The 18,302-nt window shown below is 44.2% G+C and overlaps 1 protein-coding gene across 1 annotated transcript; it reads left to right on the forward strand.

Annotated features, from left to right (window-relative positions):
* The first annotated feature begins 6,097 nt into the window (after positions 1-6,097).
* On the forward strand, positions 6,098-16,684 carry LPAR3 (lysophosphatidic acid receptor 3). Its single transcript, XM_059478515.1, has 3 exons — positions 6,098-6,319; positions 8,796-9,553; positions 15,903-16,684. The coding sequence occupies exons 2-3, from the start codon at positions 8,818-8,820 to the stop codon at positions 16,250-16,252; spliced, it is 1,086 nt and encodes a 361-aa protein (XP_059334498.1). The 5' UTR covers positions 6,098-6,319; positions 8,796-8,817; the 3' UTR covers positions 16,253-16,684.
* Positions 16,685-18,302: the final 1,618 nt, after the last annotated feature.

Here is an 18,302-nt window from a genome sequence, read left to right on the forward strand (position 1 = left end):
AGTGGGGCCGGGGCTGCCAGTGAGTGAGTGAATGAGTGGGGCCGGGGCGGGCAGGCTCAGCCCCTGCCACCGACCGGACCGCGGGGCCGGGGCGGTGGCTCGGTGAGGGGGCAGCGGCGGGAAGGAGCGCTGTTACTGCGAGCGGGACGAGCTCCGCGAGCAATGCGCCTTTGCTCTACGAGTCGGGCTGGTAAAACTTCTTCACTTCTGTAAAACTCTCCGCGGTGGTAGCGGAGCCCCGGGCCGTGCCGGGGAGCGGAGCGGGCAGTGCCCGAAACGCAGCCCGAGCCCGGCGGGGCAGAGCCCGGAGCCAGCCCGAGCCCGGCGGGGCAGTGCCCAGAGCCCGGAGCGCAGCCCGAGCCGGGCGGGGCAGTGCCCAGTGTCCGGAGCCAGCCCGAGCCCGGCGGGGCAGTGCCCGAAACGCAGCCCGAGCCCAGCGGGGCAGAGCCCGGAGCCAGCCCGAGCCCGGCGGGGCAGAGCCCAGTGTCCGGAGCCGGGCAGAGCCCGGAACGCAGCCCGAGCCCAGCGGGGCAGTGCCCAGTGTCCGGAGCCAGGCAGAGCCCAGTGCCCGGAGCGCAGCCCGAGCCCGGCGGGCACAGCCGGGGCTCTCTCTCTGTCCCGGACAGACGCCGCGGTGTGTGCGGACACGGACACGCATTCAGGAGCACACACGTGAGTTTCCAAGCATTGGAGACGCCGCTCGCACGGCCCTGGGCGCAGGGTCCTGCCCTGCTGGGGCGCGGGCAGCTCGGACGGACTGCGGGCGCCGGCAAAGGTCTCGTGTTAAGAGGTTTTTTAATACGGTGTTATCTTATTCCATGCAATACACCGAAAAAATACACTGCGTTATTTTGCATGATACGTTCTTTCCCTTAAGGAAACAAAGTCGGGGCCGCGGGAGAGGGAGAGGAAGCAGTTTTGTACCCTTGTGTTTCCAGAGATCATGTACTTGGGTCTGCTCTCCTATCTGTGATATGAGTTTAGAAAAAGACATTTCTTGTTGCAGACTGGTAAGCTGCATTGCTGTAGCTTTGTTCTTTAAGCTATTCTCTGTGTGTGGTTTCTTGCATACTCTTAAGGTCTTCAAAAAGTGCAGTAGAAAGCATAGCTCAAATCCAGTTATACAGTGAAAAATCTGATTTCACTAAGCTTATCTCTGTACTGAAAATTAAACTAAAAGGAAACAAATCAAACAGCCCCACAAACCAAGTCTGCATAATCAGTAAAGAAGCAGCAGTTCTTACCACCATGCAAAGCTGAGAGATGTATTTAGCTTTTTTTCCAGAATGCTAGGTAAAAGTTTCAGACAAGTTAGACTGGCTGTGTCCTTATCCTCCAGTGCTACACTGACCTTTTAGGAATGTCTTACAGCATAGGCTTTATGCTATCAGATAATGCAATAAAATCTCTGCAGTATATGATTTGATGCTCTAGAGAATGTATTTATCTTGGGTGTTAAAGACTGACATACCTGAATTCTACTATTATGCCATTAGGCCAACTTCTATGTCTTGAGCAAAAAGGTCTTGGAGTGTGCCATTTATAACAGCTCCACTGACACATTTGCTTGTGAACCCAGGCTCTGAATCTCTTCACAGATCAGATGCAGTCAAGTGACTTGTTTTAATCAGCAGTGGTGTGATTTAGGTCCTCATCAGTATGTCCTGAAAATAAACAGTTAAATTGACTTGTTTGGGACTGTGCTGAAATAGTATCTATTGGATTCTGTAGGCTTTGTAAAGAAAGCTGATTTGTTGAATGGTAAAATGGAGCTGGTAGTGATCAGTGAGAGGACCTGTAAGTTCTGCAGAAATAGGAAACTTACTTTAGAAGCAGAACAGGTATTTTCTTCTAGGCATGTTTCACAATGTATAGGCTGTTTGAATGACTTTTAAATACTTTAAATGCTGTGTCTGTTTCCGCATTATAGGATGACCTGCCAGCTCCTTCCAGAACCACACTTAAAGGAGACTAAATGAAGGCTTTGCAGCAAAGTTTTTAGTTTGAACTCCATATATAGATCTAGTAAACCATAATTTCAGAAAGTCTTAAATTACCAAAGTCTGAAGTCTAAACTTGTGGTAACTAGTGAGTTACTTGCTATCTGTCCCTTACAAATTCCTGCAGTGTATCAGAGCTTTCAGACAATTTAGTGCATTAGAGCAGCTTTGTGCTAGAGAGATTTCAGGAGCTGGAGCCTGAGCTTTGTAATACCTAGGTGGAGGTGCCCCTGTATCTCTGTGTCACAGTTGAACTGTCAGTGTCAGCCTGCAGCAGTCTGCAGAGGAACAGCACTGTCACTGACATGCACAGGATGACTCTTGTGTGACAGTGATTTTAAAGCCTCTTATCAGACTGTGTGTACAGAGCACTGTGGTTCGTGGCTGGTGGTGCTACTTCCTCTCTCTGCAACTCTAAATATTTAGTCTTGAGAGTTTGGTAGGTTTAATACTTTTCTCGAGGCTCTCTATTTGTACCATATTGCATTGGTATGCTATATGGTATCTTTTATGCAGGATGTATGGTAAATAAAAACCTTAGTGTTTCCACCACAGATACTTAAGAGTTGCCAAAGAGTAATCTCCATTCCTTTTGCCCCACTCCCTTCCCAGTCCAAAAGATGACACCACAGAAATGGACTATTACTGGAAATATCCAGAACCGTGGTGGAAATATGAGTGCTGCTGTACTTTCCATAAGTTACCATTATGTAAGCGAAACAGGCTTGGAGAGAAAATGGATGTGGCACTTTGCTCTCCTTAGTCTAAAAGATATTGAAGACCAAGGTAGTGGGATAATGCTTGGGAGTGATTGGTTTGAGTTCAGCAAGTTATCTGAACTTGGAGATACTACAGTTAAAGAAAAAAATAGAGCCAAACAAAACCACAAGTAGATTCCCTTACTTATAAGTAAGTTCTCTGGTTGAAAAACTTATTCATTTGACCTCATGGTTTTTTAGTAATAACTTTTTTTTTTTTTAATTTGTAAAGCTGCATTTTAAAAATGTGTTTGAAAAATGACCTTCTCAGGTCCTTGAAGTGTACTGTGTACCATGCTGTTTCAAGTACAGGCAGTGCCTGTACAATTTCTGTAATAAACAAAATGTAAAACAGTTGCATTTCTGAGATAATTTGTCTCTGTAGGATCTGTTAAATGAATGTTGGCTTCAATAACGTCCTCTAGTAGTACCAGATGAAAAAAAAAATCTTTAGTTTAGATATATTTGTATGAATAATTTTGTGTTCTTTATGTGCTTCCTTTCAGTTTGTTTCTCTAAATTGATTTTGGTTATAATATCAATAAACTATTAAAGGCAATTAAAAGTGAGCCAGAGCACTTACCTCACAAAACTCTTCCTTACAGTTACATATTAACATTTTTGGCTGCTGCTATGTTCCACACCCTTTTCTGCACTGGTATTTCTTTCTAAGCTGAGGTAACCTGGATGGGTTTCTTGGGTTACTGTGCAATCATTGGGTTGTGTTTTCCTCCCTGGCCATACATGTAGCAGGGTGTGGAGGGGAACAAGGAACCAATTCCCATTGTGAGCTGGTGCTGCTGCTGTGGCTGCCCAGCACCTGCCTTCCTCCTGCCTGTGCCTTCCTCTGGGGAACGAGGTGAGCGAGGGCTTTTCAGTAGTGAGAAAAACAAAAGCATCAGGGGTGGTTCATCCAAAAGAAGAGGGCAGGACAGAGGGTGTCTGTGTCTGCCTGTGGCACAGGGTGAGGGCAGGCAAACGTGTGCTCTGGGGAGCCCTGGCTGCAAACCTCCAGACACTCCTTTTGTGGGGCTCTGCAAGAGCCATCTGCTGCTTGAAGGGTAGATTTAAACAGCTGAAGGAATGTGTGCAAGTAGGCAATTGCTGCTGATGTTTCTCTGCAGTGACAGTCTGTGCAGAGAGTATTTCACAGTGTGCCACCCGTGCCTGTGATCAGTCATTGTGATAAACTCAGAGCAACTTTTGTGATAAGTTTCAAAGTCTCTCAGAGATGTGTATTTAATGCCTGGTGTGTGCTGATGGAGAAGGGGAGCCAGGAGGCCCAGTGCTCGGGCAGGGCTGGCAGGCTGCCTGCTTGGCAGGCTGAGCGTGGGCACAGCTCTCTGCTCTGCCATCTCACAGAGCTGCCCTCACAGGGCTGTGCTCCCTCTGGGATCTCTCCTGCTCCCCTGTGGCTCCTTTGGCTGTTGAGCTACCCTGAAATTCTGTACAGAAATTGCTGTGCCAGCTCAGTGAGCCAGGCTGCAGTTCTGCCTGGGTGCACACGCTCCCTCTCCTCTGGGATGGCTTTCTGCCCTGCTAAAGGGCTAAACCACTTTTGTCCTCTTTGTAGGCTCAGTTTTGCTCTCAGGACCTTTCAGTCCATCGCCAAAGCCGGCTTGAACCCTCTCACTGTGACTTTCTGTCTGCTCCCTCCCTCTTGCATTTATGCAGAAACAGGGCAGAAGCCATCAAAATCCCCCAAACTGAAGCCAGCCCTTCAATTAAGTTGTAGCCAATGTATTGAAACATCTTGGTTTTTAATGGACAGGGAAGAAAACCATGGGAGTGTGCCTTGAATTACATTATGGCTTGCAGGCTAAATTTTATAATGACTTTATCATTAAAATATTATTTGTTTTTTTCCTTCAGAAATGTTTGCATTAATAATGAGGAGCTCAACTTAGAGCTGATTTACAGGCGAGATTTAATTTTTAATCAAAATTACTTAAAGCTAATTTTAATCACAGTTTCAATCAGCAAAATCCTTGACTTAAACAGCTGATATTAAATCTCATTATAAATATACAGGTTTTCAGTGAATTTATTGAAGCAAACAAGATTCCAATTGAATAACAACCATTAAAGCATGCTAGCTTGCAACTAGCCAAACCTTTTGTCAAAAACATAATTTAGGTGTTGTTTTATTTCACTAACTCTTTATTCAGGTAGCTAGTGTAATATATTCATACACAATCATGCAAATTCTTGACTTTTATTTAAAGAACAGTGAAGAACATATCCTGACTTGGTAAGAGTTATACTGTCATAGAGGAATTTATAAGCAATTAAAATATATACATCTGTCATTAAGACAAATAATGCTTAAGATGTTATATATTGGGAAGAATTCTTGAAGTGTGCTTTTAAGTTTGAAAACAGTTTAGCTAAAATGCCAAATCCTTTGAGATTTTTGGAACAGAGGATTTTTCCCACTCAAAAAAGAGAAAAAGCTTGAATGTTTACTCAAGAGCGGTATTGGAAAATGCAGTACATAGTCCATCAGTTTGTGGTCTTTGTGGCTACTATTGGTTGAAATGAGGTAATTAAATAAGTTGAAATGAGAGAAAGAACCTTTTAGACAAGGGTATGCTTTTGGCACTTGACAAGTTTTGATGTATTTGCCTGCGAGTAAAAGAGCAAGCTGTTAGCTCAACTGCCCTGCAGAATATGCAGTATGTGATAACTGCTGGAGATCTGCAGAGGGGATAGGAAACACCAAGTGGTGTAGAACAGGTGAATAGAGATTATCTGCTGTCCTTTCTCATAAAAACCCAAGAACTCTCAAACTTGGGAGAGCCAATTTCAAATCAAAATAAGGCAATTCTTCTTTAAGTGAGTAGCACAACAGGAGAGCTCTCTGCTGCAAACTCTGGATGACTCTCCTGCCTTTTTAAGTCTGGCCTAACAAGTTTAGCTGTTTTTTTACTAACTGAACAGTATTTTGCCTGAATACTCAAATTCTTGTGTACTTAATAAGCAGATATGAAATATGTAATATTTTAGGATTATTTTAAATAAAGGGTTATATTTAAGGGTTATTTTTTTCTTCTTAAGTTTAAACCTGTCCTGATTAAGGTAAACATCTCTGATCTGACTGCAGAAGAGAAGACCTGGAGAAGAAAGCCCTGCCAGGACGTGTCACATGCCAGGAACTATGGAATATCCCATCCCTGTGCCTGCTGTGGACTGGGGCAGGACCACTGAGGATCCAGCTGCATAGCTCTGTCCCAGCTGTACCAGGCTCATTCTGCTGGGAGGGCTTCAGATGAAGGTGTGAAGAAAACCTTGCACTGTCTGCAAGGCCTTGGTGTGTAAGTGCTTTTTGCACCCAGGCTGGTGCAAACATCCACGTGCTGCATCTCCACTTCGAAGGACTGGGATGTGAACTTGCTCCAGTTCAGCTTCTGCTTTGGTGCAGCTTCCATTTGGAAATCTCCAGAGTCTGCCCTGTGACTCTGAGACCTCAGCTGGATGCTTTTCTGCTTCTTCTCATCTCACCTCAATACCTCAAGACATCTCTTTCAAAATAATTTGTCGTTTGAGCTCTGCTGTGTGACAGTAAGTGTTTGTAGTGTAATTATTTCAGTGGAGAATTATGGATGTGTGAATGTGTCTTTTTCTTTGGTTACTACTTCATAAGGATGGGACCTCATTAAGCTGAAGTATTTAGAATAAATTCATAGCTGATATTTTGGATTTCTTTAAGCTTTTAAACAGATGAGATGCAGAAAGCATCTGTAGATTTCTTTATTCTCCTGTCACTGCAAGCAAGGGATTCATCTGTTGAGATGATTACACAGTAAGATACAACATGTTCAGAAAACCTTCCCTATAATTTTCACAGTTTTGGCTTTTTGGGATTTTTTTTTTCTTTTCCCTGCCATTCTTGCCCAAAATGCTGCTTCTATTTGCAGGCATTTGGGCTGCTCTGTAAAAGCTTAATGTCAAGCTTAGTAAGTCCTTTGGTGCCTTGATGTGTTAGAGCAGAGGCTTCTCTGCTGGCAGGGTCCCCAGCACTGGGCTACTCCAGTAGCTGTTGTCTGCAGCTCCTCAGGGACTTGTGGTCCCTTACAGAGTGGATTTGATTTTTGAGTAGCTCCTAGGTGAGAATGGGGAATGTGCTGACTGCCCAACTCCCCCTTGTTCCCTGAACAGGGAGCAGTGGGCGTTGAGTTCCTGTTGACTCATTGCAGTGGATCTGCATTGCTGAGGCTTTTTTATTTTTAGATGGATGCTCTGTAATATTTCAGCACAAGGGATGATTTACTTGTTTCCTTCCACTTCTTGTCCTTAAGTAGCAGTTCTTAGTTCTGACTATGTGTTTAAATTTGATGCTATAAGTAATAGTCTTTGTTAAAAAAAGTGGCTGGCCAGGTTCTTGAGGGTAATAAAATGGACAACAATGTCAAGTGGCCTGCTTTCATGTTGACTACTAGGTGAGAATTAAGAAAAATCAAGGAAAAAGGCTAAGGAGCTAGTTCAGAAAAATGGAATATTAAAAAAAGATAAATTTCCTGAAAATATTCATTATGGAATAGTGTCATTTGATTTAATATTACTGTAAATATTGCATGAAATAACACAGGTAGCATAATGTAAATGACAAATGATGGACCATTTTCGTTCAAAGCTTGGAAGGAGCCTTTAATATAACAGTGGTGCATTAACAAGCCTGCTGGGGATTGTTTAATTTTCTACCCAGTCCCTGGGGAGATGAGATTTAACTGTAAAATAACCACAGGGTAATAATAGGCTAAGTGAACCTGATGTTTATCTGTTAACAATTTTAGCTGCAGAGGTAGCAGGCCTATGCTTTTAAAATCTTTCTGCCTGTAACCACCTCATCTAGGTTTTTTGTTGGTGCCACTCTGTATAATAGCTAGCATTTTGTGCCATGGCTGTGTTCCTGGGTTTTGCTAAAACTATACAATATCTCTTAATGAACTGTTAAAACCTTTCTTCAGAAACTGACAGTGAATGTGAGGGATGGTGATGGTCAGACACAAACTCTCCCTTCTGAGCTATGAGACCCTGCATGGGCTCCAGCAGCCATGAGTGATTGCTGTCAGATGTCCTGTGTGAATTAGTGCAGGTTCAGTTTGGTTCATAAAAAAGGCAGGGACGTTGCCAAAGCAGCTGACATTGACCTCACCAGAGCAGCACAAGTGTGATGTAAGCTGGAACTTGGACTCCCTCTCCATCATCAGATTTAATAGCCCTGTGTCCAAAATAGTGCTGAGTGGCTATGAGAAGTAAACCCCAGCACTACTGCTGCTCCTGGGGCTTGCTTTAACCTGTGGTTGTGTAGGGAACTGGATTTTGGTTTTAAAGATAACTGGGCTGTGTGGTGCTTGAGAGCCCAGTAAAATAATTCCTGGCTTTAGACTAGTCAAAGATCTAGAAAATATTTTTCTCTTTTCAGCACATATACTGAAGTTCTCTAGTAGTAAATAACAGATATGCACTCAGAATATATATATGCCTGTAGTATCTTATGTACATACCTTTTTACATTTATTAATATATAATTGAATTCATATTTTTCTGCAATGGGTCTTTTATTAATTAGTCAGTAGAGTAGAAGGGTTATGATTTATGCTTCCCTATCCCAACTGGCTACACTGAGAAATGGAAATAATGATGGGGCTGTGGCTCAAACATGGGATTTCACAGCAAAAATGGCTTGGCTGTTGCTCAGATTTTCTCCATGACCTCCAGAAAGTAATTTTTTTAACTTCTACTTTGTTGCTTGTACAGTATGATTGCTTGTGCAAAAGAACTGTGCTGGAATTTTTTAAGTAGGAAAATCTTTTAAAGTTCCTTAGTCATCCAAGCATCATGCACTGTGGTCCTCCAGAGTATCTTCTGTATCCACCCTGTACAGCTTGAATTTTTACTTCTGGCATCCCGTGTCAAGGACCCTCTCATGTCCCTGTCACAACCCCTTGTCCCCAAAAAGGAAGGTATGGTGGTTGAAGCAAGGACTATTAGCTGATTAACAATCTTCCCCCTTTTCCCCTCCCACCCTCCCTAGGATGCAGGGCCTTTAATCCAGGATGAACGAATGCTACTATGACAAGCGCATGGACTTTTTCTACAACAGGACAAAGGCGGACACGGCGGATGAGTGGAAAGGGCCACAGCTCATCGGCGTTCTGTGCTTTGGCACCTTCTTCTGCCTCTTCATTTTTATCTCAAATTCCTTGGTCATAGCAGCTGTGGTGAAGAACAAGAGATTTCACTTTCCCTTTTACTATCTTCTGGCCAACCTAGCAGCTGCAGACTTTTTTGCTGGAATCGCCTACGTGTTCTTGATGTTCAACACAGGCCCGGTGTCGAAGACGCTGACGGTGAACCGCTGGTTCCTGCGCCAGGGTCTGCTGGACACCAGCCTGACGGCGTCCCTGGTGAACCTGCTGGTCATCGCCGTGGAGCGCCACATGTCCATCATGCGCATGAAGATCCACAGCAACCTCACCAAGAAGAGAGTCACCTTCCTCATCATATCCATCTGGGCCATTGCCATTTTCATGGGCGCCGTTCCGACCCTGGGCTGGAACTGCCTCTGTGACATTACTGTCTGCTCGTCCCTGGCACCCATTTACAGCAGAAGCTACCTGGTGTTCTGGAGTGTCTTAAACCTGGTTGTCTTCTTCATTATGGTGGTGGTTTACATAAGAATCTACATGTATGTCCAGAGGAAAACCAACGTCTTGTCCTCACATACCAGCGGGTCCATCAGCCGGAGGAGAACCCCAGTGAAGCTGATGAAGACTGTCATGACTGTCTTAGGTAAGAGACCACAAACCATGCTGGGCAAGGCTGGCAGTGCCAGTGAATTGCTTTGTGTTGGTTTGGTTTAGTTTTTATTTGAAACAAACCAACAAAAAACTCCACAAAAATTGCTCAGCCCTCCTAACACAAAGAAACATCACTGAACTTTTAAGTGCTGGAGGCATTTAGGCTTCTGTTTACTTTAGACACTTGAAGAGCTGTTGCACTGTGCAGAAACTTGAGACAGAGGACTCAAAACACAAATTTGAAGGTAAAGGTTTTTGGCTGATTTTTTTTTTTTGCTTTTTTTAAAGTGGGAAGATACAAAATCACTATAGAGAAAGGCATATGATGTAGAACATTTTCAAAGTAATATTTTTTAGTATTTGCAGAAGGCCATGAGCGCTAATGTTGGATGTTGATAGTTTTCTTTGCACATCTTCCTCTTGGCTGTTTCCTGGGCGTAGAAACTTCTTCCCCCTGGAAATGCACCTTCCCTGGGGAAGGGAGAGAATGTCTGGTGGGTCTGTGACTTTAACAGAGGTTTGCTTTTCAAGGGAAGGATGCACGTTCATTCTGTGGATATTGCATGGTGCAACGTACTTTTAGATAATGATGGTACAGTCTAGCATTAGATCTCTAAATCATAGCATGAGATTTGCCCTGGGTTCTAGCCTAAAGGCACTGTTGATACTTGAGCAGCTCAGATCACTTCATCAGGGAATTGTGATGTAGTGCACATTAAATTAGAGATGAAAGGATCAGGTGACTGATCCTTGGAACAAATACCAGCTGTGGCAGTAAATTTTCTCCAGAATGACTTGAATCTGAACAAGATGTGTCCTGGAAACCAAATATCATGTCAGCAGGGCTCCAGGTGGAGCTGGGGATACGCTGAGACGTTTGTGAAGATGGGCTCAGGTGCTGGTGGACTCTTAACCCACAAATATGGCTTTACTGCTCGGACAGCTGTTCTGAGGTTGGATGAGCCAGTGCAGCAGAGCTGGAACTTTTGGGAAAGGTGATGGTCATGTGTGCCTGGTGTGTCATACTGCAGCACGGTAGTATTAGAGAGCTCTGGGACAAAAGTGTAATTTTTCATGGAGGGAGGACTTGCCAGGGTAAGAAGTTCAAGTTGAGGACATTTTATTTCCCTTGCAGTTTTTGGAGGCTCTTTGAACCGTTTGGTATCTGATTTTATTGGTTTATTTCTGAAATAATATTGCTGTGCTGCTTAACACCTTTGTCTCTTAAAGAGCTTCAGAAGCTGAAATCCATTAAACTTCACATTGCCTGACCTTGTAAAAGAAAGTATGTACAAGGTTCTCACTTATTCTTCTGTGTCTTCCGGAGTTGGCTTGTTCACTGCCAAAGCCTTTTCCTTCTAAATCATCCCCCAACTGTTCTTTTTTGAGAGTCAATTTGGTGATTGTTCCTGTTCCTCTGCCCTTGACTTGCAGGAGCAAGATTTCATCTTTTGTCCCACCTAAGCTCCCATGCAGTGAAACCTAAACCATCCATCTGGAAGGAGAAAATCCCTGCAGGAAAACTCTGAATTGCTCCAAATATGATCCTGCCCTAATGCATAGGGATGATTAGACTGTAGTTAACTGCTGCACTGGAAAGAGACAGAAACCAGAGCACTTTTAAAAAGCAGTTTTCTGAGCATTTCTGTTGAAGCAGGACTGCACCCTGCAGCCAGTGTGGGAGCTGGAGGGACAGGGCTGGTGGCTGCCATTCCCTCATCCCTCAAGGTCCTTCAGCCTGGGCAAGCCTTCAGTGTTCTCTGTGCTGCTATGTGGAAACAAACCCCTTAAAATCTCATTTTGAACTTGGTTTTTCTTTTCCTAGGGAGTGGGGCCTTAGGACTATGGGTTGATCAGAAGTTCAGCATTATCTTCCTCTGTCTCACAACATATGGCTTTTCAGCCATGAAATTGAACTACAATTCAGGCAGAACATTTAATGCTATTGTGTGCTGGACTAGGCAAATTTAACTTAGCCTGCATGCTGCTTTAGAGATCCTAATTTTGTATATGTACTTTGTCAGTCAGAAACAAAACTGAAACAGAGCCTGCTTCCAAAGAAGTTAAATTAGTGCTGGTGTTGCTGGGTGTACAGTCTACTGCAAGCTCATGGTCAGAGGAAATATATCTTGGCATGTTCCTTCATATCAGTTCTCCAAATTTTGACTCTGAGTGGCATTTTATAACCATTTATTTCCAAAAATGAGAACTTATTTTTTTGGAACAGTTTGAAATGTGATCTCCTGGCCAAGTCATTCAAGCACTGTGTGCAAAATGCATTAAAAGCCAAATGGCTTTTTTCTGGACTTTCCAATTACCAGGAATCACCAAAAGTTATTCTTCCAAAATTCTGCTCATAACCACTGATGCAAGAGCCTGGAGCTATATGCAGCTCGTGGGTTTTGCCCAAAGCAGTTATTTTAAATGCTTTTTTCTGAAATATCTGAAAATGCTTTGGAGTACACACCTGACACCATTTTAACTAAAAGCCCAATCCAAGATGCTGTGCTGGATAATGCATAATAATCCCCAATATTCTTGTTACCGCATGGCTCTATTGCTTTCATGGGAGATTCAGCACCAAATCCCTCTGCTGTGCTGCTGTGTGGAAGCAGGCTGTGTGTGCTGGGTACTGCTGCTCCTGCCAGCTTCCTCCTGCTCCCTCCTTGGGAAGGCTGGGCTGTGCTGGCTGCCCCTCCAGCCAAACATCCCTGTCCTCCCTGGGTGCTCCCCTCCTGTGGCCCTACAGCTGAGACCCGGGGGAATTGAGATTTTAGTGTCATTTCATGGATTCCTGGTGACCACAGCTTGTGGTCCCTTAGGCTTGGAGGGTCCCTTTCAGAGGCTGGGAGCCAGGTCTCTGTCACCTGCATATTCCTGCCATGACCCCTGAAATAGTCCATCATGGCATGGGAGTGAGGCTTTCCCCTTGGCATGCTGAAACACAGGGTGTTATCTAGGTGAAACTGGAAGATGTGGAACCAGGAAAAAGGGGCTACAATCCTCTTGGGCTGACCTTGTGGCACAGTCCCAGCGCAGCCTGTGGCTGCAGCTCTGAAGAAGAGAGGCTGCAGGTGTGTGGGTGTGGGATTTTCAGGTGGTTGTGTATGTGGTAGCTCCTCTGAACCTGGCAGTGAGATTCCTGCTTAAATAGCAGCTTTGGAGGGGATGATTTTCAGTTTCAGTGAATTTATAGTTTAATTGGTAACTTGCTGTTTTAACTTGGTCGCACATGTGGCATTGTCATCTGGAACCTACTGTGCTTTTTTTTTAATCTCAGTTTTGGCATGCTCAGGGACAGCCTTGATGTGCAGGAGTTTATGAAATGATGCTGTTGAAGCATCAGTAGTGCTTCTGGATCCACAGGAATTAATTTTTAAACAGAGATGATGTAATATACAAGAAATTCCATGGTTAAATATAATGGAAAATCCTCAAACTAACCTTGAGGCATGGTGAACTCTCTCTTTGGTGAAGAGACTTGGAGTTGTTCCAATCTATGTGGCAGTCAGGCTGTATTTCATGTCACTTTTGTGAATTTTAATGAGTCCCAGAAGTCAAATTATTTTTAGAGTGTGTCACTTTGTCAGGGAGGGGAGCTCCTATGGGATAAATATTCTGCAAACAAGAAAATTGCTGAAGGGCTGAGACTAAGGTGTATTTTTATGCTTAACCATGGCTCCCTCTGAAAGCTTGGTGGTAAAAATAAAAAAATCTGAGCAAGGCTGTGAGTCTGAGACGTGCCTCACTTTCATCTCTAAGCGGTGCTAAGAGCAAAATGTGTTTTTGATGGAGTCAAAGCAACCCCAAGAAAGCATTATCCAGTAACTTGGACACTGCATTGCCCTGTCGTTGTTTTTGGTTGTGGGAAATGTGTGGAGACATGCCTGAAGGTGTCTTTTATCTTCCCTTACTTTTGAAACCTTTTAGGGTTTACTTGTATAGATAGACAGGAATACATCCTATGAGTTTGTGGCCACTCTTGCCTGCAGTTTTGGGTTCTGTTTAAAGGAGAGATTTCTGTGTCTTTTGTTAAATGTGCCTTTTGGGGTCTCTTTCCTCTCCTGCTGGCTTCCATACAAGCGTGGTTGCACCTTGCACTCTTTATGGTACAATGGTCAAAATGCTTTCAGTGTCTGTTCTTAAGGAAGGTTTGTTACCATCTCAGTTTCTGCATGGAGCTGGTGGATTGGCAGCTTTGCCAGTGACCCTTTTTAGTGAAACTTCTGTGTCTGAACACTCACTGAGACTCTTAACCAGGCACAGTATTGTCTGGGTGGTTGGTTGGGTTACAGAACTTGTTAAAGCTGATGGGATTTGCTGGTGAACCCCAGGACAGCCATTCTGTGCAGTGTTTTGTCCATTGTAGATGATAAGAGAGAGCTGCTCTCAACTGCTTACTCAGCATGCAGGAGCCAAACCAGTGTGTAGTACAGAGACTGACCAGGGAAAACAAGTGTTGTGGTAGCAGCATGCAGCTCCCAATGCCAGTGGGCAATGGAGGAATGTTACTGATGTTAACCAGTATCTCAAAACTAACACCATGAAATTAGCACTTAGCATCACAAAAATCTTGGTACAGCAGAGGAGAAAATTCAGTTTCTGAACAAAGTGGTCTCTTGCCTTTCTGTTCAGCATTGCCTAGAACAGAGTAAATCAGCTGGATTTTGTCTGCAGTCCAGGAGCAAAAGGTTGCAGCAAGATCCACAATACCTTGTCTGATACATTTTTCAGCAACCCTAGCGCTTGCTAAATCCACAAATCCCCTTAGCATGCCATTATGGCCTGCCTGTCACATGGGCATTGCCCACCCCAGTCCTCAATGGGGAGCAGTCTCAGTGCTGCTGACCCCAGCCAGTGTGTGCAGCACTGCTGGTGGGTGCCTGGCTGCTCCTGGGCATTGCCAGGCTCCCTCCCTCTGCTGCCTTCCACAGATTGGAGATGGGAATATCCAGCTTTGAAAGGATGAGGTGGACTTGCTTGTTCTACCAAAATTGTTGAACAGATATCCACATCCCCAGAGAGCTTTTAGGCATGTAGATGCTATTATTTGTTGAATTTTTTTTGTTTTTTTTTTGTTTTCTAAGCTCCAAAATGGGGAAACTCTGCTGTGATAAGTGGTTGGAATTTCCTTGGTACATTGTTCAAACTGTGACTGCTGGGCAGAGTTGTAATTTTCTATTTCTGAATGTCAGACAGCAATTGTGGCTTGTGCTAAGTTAGTATTATCATGCATATGGCCACTCCTTCCCTGGGCTTGGGCAAGGGATCACAGGGTGCAGTGCAGGGGGAGACCAAGGGGCAGATGGGGCAGGACAGGGCCCCTCTCCAGCTGGTGCCTGAGGCTGCATTTGCTAGCAATGTTACCCCTGCTCACCCTCATTTATGGTGTGGGTGTGCAGGAACACGGGAAGGTGCAAATGCAATATTTAACTGCCTTCTAAGCTGTGGTTTTAATGCTTTCTTTGTGCTGTGTTCAGTCCAATATCTACCTCATTCTCCCTTTAATTTTTTTTTTGCCTCTCAGAGTTTTCTCTTCCCCCACCACTAAGCACTTACTTCCTCATACTTTTTCTGTTTTGCTTTTGGTTTTTTTTTCCTACCCCTTCATTTCCCTTCACTTCACCTTCACCAATTCATCTGTTTGTTCCTCCTCTCTTTTCCTGTGTAGCTAATTTTTTTTCCTGCAGCTGAATTACTGTGTCTGAGCATGCAGAGCCTGGAAGGGAGCAGAGGCAGGAGGTGGGCTCAGCTCTGACAGGGGAGCCCACGGTGCTGGTGTACTGTAGGGAGAGACACATCCTACACTAGCTGTGGGTTTCCCTGCCAGGACATGTGGAAATTATGCGATACCTGTCTTATTAATTGGCACTGCAGAGTCAGCTGTGGGGTGGCTTGTCTCTTTAGATCATATTATGGCAGTGGTGGAAGTGAACCACTTGATATCTTCTCCTCCAGTACATGAAAGAGATGAACAGAGGAAATGTGTTCCAGTGTCAGTTCTCTGCTTTTAAATGCTCCAGAGCTCTTGTTTATTTATCAGCATGGATAAATCATTGTTGTGATGACCTTTTCCCATGTGTGTTTGAGTTGATGCTGTCAGCAGCTCAGATTCTTGCTCCCTGCAGTCTTCTGAGAGCTGCCTGGCCTCCTGCTCAGAGAAGCTGTAACAGACATAATCTTGCTACTGTCGTTAGAATTTTGTCCTCGCCTGCTTTTCTCATTTTTGTGTAGAATTTTGACAAAATCAATAATCTTGTAAGATATTAAACATTCCAAAACCAACACTAGAAGTTTGAAGTCAGATTTGGTTTTCTTTTTATTGTTTCCTATATTTCTAGGTGCCTTTGTTGTCTGCTGGACCCCTGGCCTGGTCGTCTTGTTGCTTGATGGGCTGAACTGTACTGACTGTGGGATTCAGCATGTTAAAAGGTGGTTTCTTCTCCTGGCCCTGTTGAACTCTGTCATGAATCCAATAATTTATTCATACAAAGATGATGAGATGTGGGCTACCATGAAAAGGATGATTTGCTGCTCCTCTGAGGACAGGAGCCAGGACAGACGCTCGTCCCGGATCCCCTCGACAGTTCTCTGCAGGAGCACGGATATCTCGGGCCACTACATTGAAGATGGCATTATTCAAGGGACAATTTGTGGCAAAGGAGATCTTGGTGACAAAGGAAACTCCTGAGCTATGCAAGGGACTGACTTGGCTGGAAAAGGAGAGGGGGGAGGGAGAGGTTTTGTAAGAGGAGATCGACTGGCAAAGCTAGTAAACAATATATCCACTTTGTTCCAGAGCCTCAACTCCAGTGTTAACAAAAGTTCTTATAAATAATTGCCTGATGGAAAAACACTTTGTAATGAAGAAAACTTTCTGTACTGCCATCCTTTTTGTCTTTCAAGTACATGAAATTGTTTTTTCATGTGAATGGAATAAATACCTCTCAGAGACATCTTGTGCATGGAAACAAAGTGTAAGCAATGTAAGGAGACCTTCCTTAAGCTCCTACAGAGAGAAGAAACTTGCCTGACTGTGCAGGTTTGGCATTCATTGAGTATTTATGCTTTGAGTAGTTTCTGTGCATCTTGAGGAGGATTGCCAGCTTGGTTGGACAGAATTGTGACCTGTTTTCTTGGTTTGTGAATTTCATGAAAAAGTTCATGCTTACCTCTTCTCTTCCTCCTCCTTATCTTGCTTTCAAAATTGGTAGTTTGATAGTTTATTAAAGCTATGCCAGAAACCTGGCTGTGATGGGAGAGCCAGAGCAGGTGTCAGTGTGTGTGAGTGTCTGACCATGGACTGCCAGGATCTGAGAGTACAGAAAGCACAAAAGCCATTTTTCTTCCACAGAAAAGCCATTTTTCTTCCACTCACAGAGGGGTGAGTGCTGCAGGCAGACAGTGCACTCTCTGCTGCTGTTGTGCAGGCAGGCACGGAGGGTGGATTGACAGAAAAGCAGCGAGGCTGTGCTCATTGTGCTCATTTTTTACTTCCCTAGACAACATCAAATGGGTGCGCTCGCTCTTCTTTACCTGCTGTGCCGCTGAGAGAAATGAGATCCAAAGCTCTGGTTTACAAGGGAACTTCGAAGGGAAGTTTAAATTAAAATAGAAATTAATTTACAGGCAAAAAAAGCCTGAAATCAATGTAAGCACCTACCACAGTACAGTATGCATTGATTGTCAGGCCTTGTCTGGACCACATTTAACCTCTGGTTTGCAAGCAGATCTTACTGGAACAGGTACTTGGGGAAGGGGCCATGAAGCAGCGAGCCACGGAGGGCTTTCAGCATTGTGACTGACCAAATCTAGTGCTGATGCAGCCACAGCCCAAACAGCTGGAGTTTGACTCATGGACTACGCTGTAACAGAGGATCCAGCATACAGAGCTCTATGGTAAACTTCTATTTAAACTTTCAAATTAAGAACTGGATTGTAATTTCTCAGCACTCTGAAAGGCTGGTTCATTCTGCCTGGTTTCAACAGCAGTGAAGTCCCTGTTGCCATTTTAACTTCAAGAGGAGTTTCCTGTGTTGTCTCCTAGGGAAAGTCTGATCCCTAGTATCAAGGCAGGTTACCACAACCAGAGGTCACTTTGAAAAGTTTTGGAAGTTTTGGCCACTTGGAATTATCAGAGAACAACATGAAGAGCCAACAGCAAGAATATACTTTATGAAGCTGGAAGATAAAGTTCAGCTGTGGTTGGGACAAATCCTTCCTTGGGTGCCACTTGCGCATGGATATCTGGACTGTGTTGGTCAAAACAGAGCCAGCCCTTGGCTCAAAGGCTGAGCAGGGGGTTTGCAGAATGCACTGGGGACCTCACAGCAGCCTTAGCATATCTTGCAAGCACAGTAAGGCCCTGTTCAGAGAGCTCTCCCACAGCATGCTCATCCCATCCCATCTGGTAGGGATGTGCCCAGTATTCAAGGTAGATGCTGTATTTGAGCAACGCTAAAAATGTTTACACATTTTTTTGCTATTATAATGCAATTTTTTGTGCAAATACTACTTCACTGCTCTGGTGTTCTGAAAAGCATGTAAAGTGGTGCTTTTAGAGACAGTGGTGTGGTGGGCTGAGCCTGGCTGGAGACCAGGTGCCTACCAAAGCTGCTCCATCACTCCTCTCCTCAGCTGGACAGGGGAGAGAAAATAAAACAAAAGGCTCAAGATAAGGACAGGGAGAGATTGATCACCAATTATAGACTTGACTTGGATAAAAATTAAGTTATTACCAA

The sequence above is a fragment of the Ammospiza nelsoni genome, chromosome 9, assembly GCF_027579445.1.
Source record: "Ammospiza nelsoni isolate bAmmNel1 chromosome 9, bAmmNel1.pri, whole genome shotgun sequence".
NCBI classification, from domain to species: domain Eukaryota; kingdom Metazoa; phylum Chordata; class Aves; order Passeriformes; family Passerellidae; genus Ammospiza; species Ammospiza nelsoni.